Source organism: Aulostomus chinensis, chromosome 24, assembly GCF_037954235.1.
Source record: "Aulostomus chinensis isolate RoL2024-O1b breed Wild chromosome 24, RoL_Achi_v1.0, whole genome shotgun sequence".
In the NCBI taxonomy this organism is placed as follows: Eukaryota; Metazoa; Chordata; class Actinopteri; order Syngnathiformes; family Aulostomidae; genus Aulostomus; species Aulostomus chinensis.
In genome coordinates this window covers 2,365,842-2,370,424 of record NC_141343.1, presented here as the reverse complement: position 1 = coordinate 2,370,424, position 4,583 = coordinate 2,365,842, and the positions used below count along the sequence as shown (strand labels likewise).

The window sequence follows — 4,583 nt, the reverse complement described above, 5'->3', positions numbered from 1 at the left end:
AACAATGGCTAACAGCTCATGTCGTCCCACCACTGACCCACGGTAACAGGAACTAATAAATCAATAATAGATATTAAATAAGGAGAAAAAAGGAGAATAAATGAAATGACTGAAATATTCTTTAATAAGGCAGACTCCATGACAGACTTTAAATTGAAAAATAAAAACCATAGAAAAAAATAAAGGCAAAAGACGACCTCAAAACCTGTTTTCTTATATATTTTTAAAGAATAAAAGAGAAAAAGTTCTGTCAGTCAATAGGACCAAATTTTGGAGCTACATGGAGAAAAATGAATCGTGTTGAATGAGATATCTGCTCCAAAAACAATTTGTTATGGAATAATCTTTGCATCGTGTCAAGACCAGGTTGGACACAGGACACGTGTGCAGGGTTCAGATGTATCCGCACCTGCTATCAGGGGGCTGGCTAGCTCTAGCGGCTAATTGTTTAGATCCATGGGTGTGGAGCTGCCGCAGGTCCAGTTCAACCTCGCTAAGCCTCACCTCCAGCGCTACAAAAAACGACATTTAACGCACTTATCAGTATCACGAAGGAGGCAGACGAGTAACTAAACATGTCGCAAACTGAACAGGAGAAAGGAGAGGGAGAGGGAGTAGCCATCGTTAGCTTAGCATTCAGTATATCAGTTTTAAGTGAACATTTAATATCCAGGAATTCATTTTCCAGACACAAAGACACATTTTCAAACCCTGATCGTCACAGTCCAGACAGATTTCAAGTTCACATTGATTTAATTTGAGATACACAAAAATCCCAAACGCCCTCCTTCAAAGTTCCAGCGCAGAGTAATGAGTGCTCCTGGAGTGGGAGGTGGAGGCCGCTTCTGTTATGACCCATGGGCGGGTCTGCTTCTCTCATTCTCCCCCTGTAGGTGTGGTGGAGTGAGTGATTCATTACAGGTGCGGCGTTGGTTGCTGATTGGTCCGGTGGCTCTTGATGAGGAGGAAGATCTGGGCCAGCCGCATCTCCTCTCCTCCGTTCCAAACTCCCCGTGCATTTGCGTTCTGTGTTAAGTTCGACACGCAGCAGTAGGGGCGGGCTGCCATTTTCTTGATCACTGTTCCTCCTGTTTTGTCCCTAGGGAGGTAGGAGAGTTTCCTGTGTTTTGGTTTCCCTTTTTCTTTTGCAGGTTAATTCCCTTCCAGCAGAGTTGAGGTTTTGTTTATTATTTTGGCCTGGGCCCACCCCGAAGTCCATGTGGTTTTCTGGGTTAATTTGTATCCATTCATTATTTTTAAATAAACCTTGTTGTTCATGGTAGAGCCGTATCCTTCAGTTTGTCAGGCTTGGGAATGGAGGAAGGTGTCCATTCATGTTGTGTTCTCCGTTCCCCCTTGACAGGATGTAACACTTCCAGTCGATGTCTATCTCTGAGCTGGTTCTGGGAGGGCGGCAGAGGGTGGAAGAGGTGGGGCAGCAATGGCGTTGACGGGACGAGGCATTAAGTGATGAGGGGGATGAATAAATTGGACGTTTCCTCGAGGTGCCATAAGGTGTTTAAGGGCGGGTTGTTGTGGTGGATACCCAAAGTGGGGATTGTTAGGAGGGGGCACAACATTAAAATATGGGGCCCAGTGTGGAGGATGGATGTAGCCGAAGTTGGCTACATATAGAGGGTGAACCTGAGGAGGTGGTGGTGGAACACGATGAAGAGGAGGGTTGATGGGAGGAAGGGCGGTGGAGAATAAGGGCAGGGACTCGTTGACGGGGTGACCCTTGTTAAACGCGGGGGTCCTTGCCTCGGGTGGCGTCCCTGGTGTGTCCCTGGTGTTCGCCTGAGGAGGCCCTGGAAGTCAACAGTCACATATTAGACACAAGCACGTCTCTGTGCAGTTAAAGAGAAATACTGTCTGTGGAATTCATGTCTAGACACAGGACACGTCCACTCACCTGTCCTCTCTCCGTCAGCTTCTTTATGAGCTGCCATCTTCTTCTTCTTGGCAGCTTTTCCTGAACCCACATCACCATTGGGCCTTTTCCTCTTGTGCCCACGTTTAGGCTCAGCCTCAGTCTGGGTGCAGGATGTAGGTGGGCGGGAAGTTGTTGTCCTCTTCCTCTTCTGACCCTTTCCTTCCAGCACATCCTCACATGGCCTCTTCCTCTTTCGTGTAGACTGAGGCTGAACCTCAGAGGTGCAGCCTGTCGGGACCCCGAACCCAGACATCAATCGAAGGGATGTCATTGGACTGCAAGACAGGCAAAGACTGAGTCAGTTGCATGGTTATAACATACAAACAGTAACTTCAGATGAGTGAGAGAACACGGACGAATGAGACGTTAAAGAATAAAATCCAGGTCTTGACTTACTAAACACTGATGTAATTATAGGGCTCCAGGTGGCACATAGAAATGAAAGGGTGCTCCAGCACCTCCCGTGGAGTGATCCTTGAGGCGGGGTTCTGCTGGAGCATCCGCTTCAGAAGATCGAAGAACATCAGGCGATCAGCCGTTTCTGCAGCCTGATCGCCAGGACGCTGGAACCTGATAGGGTTGAGCTGGAAGAAAAAACAATCAAGGTCAGGTGTGTCCTCAACCACCTCCAGAATCTTTGAGCCGCACCTCAGAAATACACTCAATACTTACAAAGCGCAGTTGATCGAGGGAGCTGAGCCGGTACATCCTGGTCTCCAGCGGTTGAGTCCCTGTGTCTGCCTGGTACATATATGGTTCCTGAGGAGAAAATTAACACACAAATGCTTAGCAACTCTTTTTAAGACTTTTTCTACAACCTCACAAAGTAGCTCAGTTAGATATCTGCTGTCAAAGTCCTACCTTTAATTTCCAGATCCCGTCACAGTCTTTGAAAAAGAAGTAGTGTGTAAGCAGGCCAGACTCCAGCATATCTTGGGGGAAAGGACCCTGCATGTCCATCATGTACCTGAGCTGAAGGTGCAACACAAGGTGAAGTCACAATGACAGTTCACACGGAGGACTTTAAACCCAATCCCTAACGACAGTTTCTCCATGAACCAAATATTTCTACTTGAAACTACAGGCAACAAAAAGAGTACCCACACGAGTAGAACTTAGGTGGAACCTACCAAGTCATAGGGATTCGTTGCTGGGTACAGCAGGTCCTTGCTGAATAAAGCAGCAGCGATGCAGCCCACGGCCCACATATCGATGGCTTCGTTACAAGGAAGCCCCAGCAGCATCTCAGGTGAACTGACGGAGGATGAAAATGGAAGGTCACTTTAGCCAAGAAACTACCTGCATGATTGGGTTATGATCATTTCCTGTTACAATGAAGTCTTGGTAAAACAGATTATTCATCCTGACCCCAGTGAGCCACCACCTGGGCTCTGGGCTCAAATGTTTTCTGTTCTGTTGAGCATTGTCGTTCCAGTTGTTGCTTTATTTGTTCCAGTTCTGATGGATAAGACTGAGACCACCATTATGAGCCACTCAGACATGGATATGGTTGCAGTTACTCACTAGTACGGGAGGGTCCCAAACATGGAGCCCAGCTCCACAGCGGCGACTTTTTTGGCCAGACCAAAGTCAATGATCTTAAGCTTAAATGGCTGCTGCTGGTGGTTGACCAGCATGACATTTTCCAATTTAAGGTCGGCGTGTACGATCCCCGCCGCCTTCAGATGCAGCAGTCCAGTAGCAAGCTGCAAGGGTCACAAACCAAAAAAACATTAGTTTGATGACAATGTCAACAGTAGTCCTTTGGTGCCCATTTTCTATGAGTGCAGACAGGAACGAGGTAGAACGTACCTGTTTGATGATGGGCCTGATCTCTAGGAGACTGAGAGGTCGGCCTCTCGTCTCCTCCAAGAGGTCAAACAGGGTTTTCTCCAAGAACTCAAACTCAAGACAGAAATGTCCTCTGTGAGTAAAGGACTGCTCCCAGTGGACAAAGAGGTCGGTATTGGCCAGCTTCTTCATCTTCTTTAGCAAGGCCACCTGGAGAAAGAGGAAAGTAAGATTTTATTGTCTTGAGATTGTCACAGTGGATTTTGTAAATTGAGACAGTAAAATGTGCAGCAGTACTATCACAATGGAAGTACCACTCAAATAACGCAGTATCAACTATCCTACCTCCACCTTGCCATCCTCTTTTTTCATGGTTTTGACAGCCACGACTCTCTCGTTACCGCTCTTGTCAGTCCTCTTACATTTGAGGACTTTCCCGAAGCCACCCTCACCAAGGACGGACAGCACCTCATAGTTTGTGGATCTGGAAACAAAACTGCTTCCAGGGAGGAAAGATTTGGCTTTCTTGGTGGCCATTTATCTCACCTATTTACCACACAATTAGGCTCTTTATTTGGAATCAAGTGTGAATGTGTTGAGGGTCACGGTGCCCAATTGAATTCACTGATTGTTTCAGTGTCTTTCAAAAGACCTGAGGTTGTCCTTGTGATGAGGGGTTTGGCTAAAGCTCAGCAAGGGTGTCTTTAAACATTTGATGGACTTCATGTGTCATTCTGACATCATCGTATTGGATCACACTGAGATGGCAGGACTGGAAGATCACTGTCAGGGTTTGAAGATCACAGTCAAGATTTCAAGATGACTGCCAGGACTGGAAGATCACTGTCAGGGTTTGAAG

At 46.9% G+C, this 4,583-nt stretch overlaps 1 protein-coding gene across 1 annotated transcript; it reads right to left on the bottom strand.

The window, feature by feature from the left end:
* Positions 1-588: 588 nt before the first annotated feature.
* On the bottom strand, positions 589-4,324 carry LOC147238370 (homeodomain-interacting protein kinase 2-like). The gene is made up of 9 exons (XM_086197317.1): positions 4,070-4,324; positions 3,746-3,934; positions 3,458-3,639; positions 3,064-3,187; positions 2,795-2,905; positions 2,606-2,692; positions 2,330-2,517; positions 1,913-2,208; positions 589-1,808 (listed from the first exon to the last, which is right to left on the bottom strand). Exons 1-9 carry the CDS (start codon positions 4,259-4,261, stop codon positions 1,387-1,389), a joined length of 1,791 nt encoding a protein of 596 aa, XP_086053443.1. The 5' UTR covers positions 4,262-4,324; the 3' UTR covers positions 589-1,386.
* Between the last annotated feature and the right edge of the window lie 259 nt (positions 4,325-4,583).

Bases quoted from the DNA above. Each gene is read 5' to 3' on its own strand.
- LOC147238370 (XM_086197317.1), bottom strand. From the start codon at position 4,261: ATGGCCACCAAGAAAGCCAAATCTTTCCTCCCTGGAAGCAGTTTTGTT. The intron at 3,188-3,457 runs GTGAGTAACTGC...ATCCTCCGTCAG, and splicing joins TTTGGGACCCTCCCGTACTA to TTCACCTGAGATGCTGCTGG. The intron at 2,693-2,794 runs GTAGGACTTTGA...TTTTCTCCTCAG, and splicing joins ACGGGATCTGGAAATTAAAG to GAACCATATATGTACCAGGC.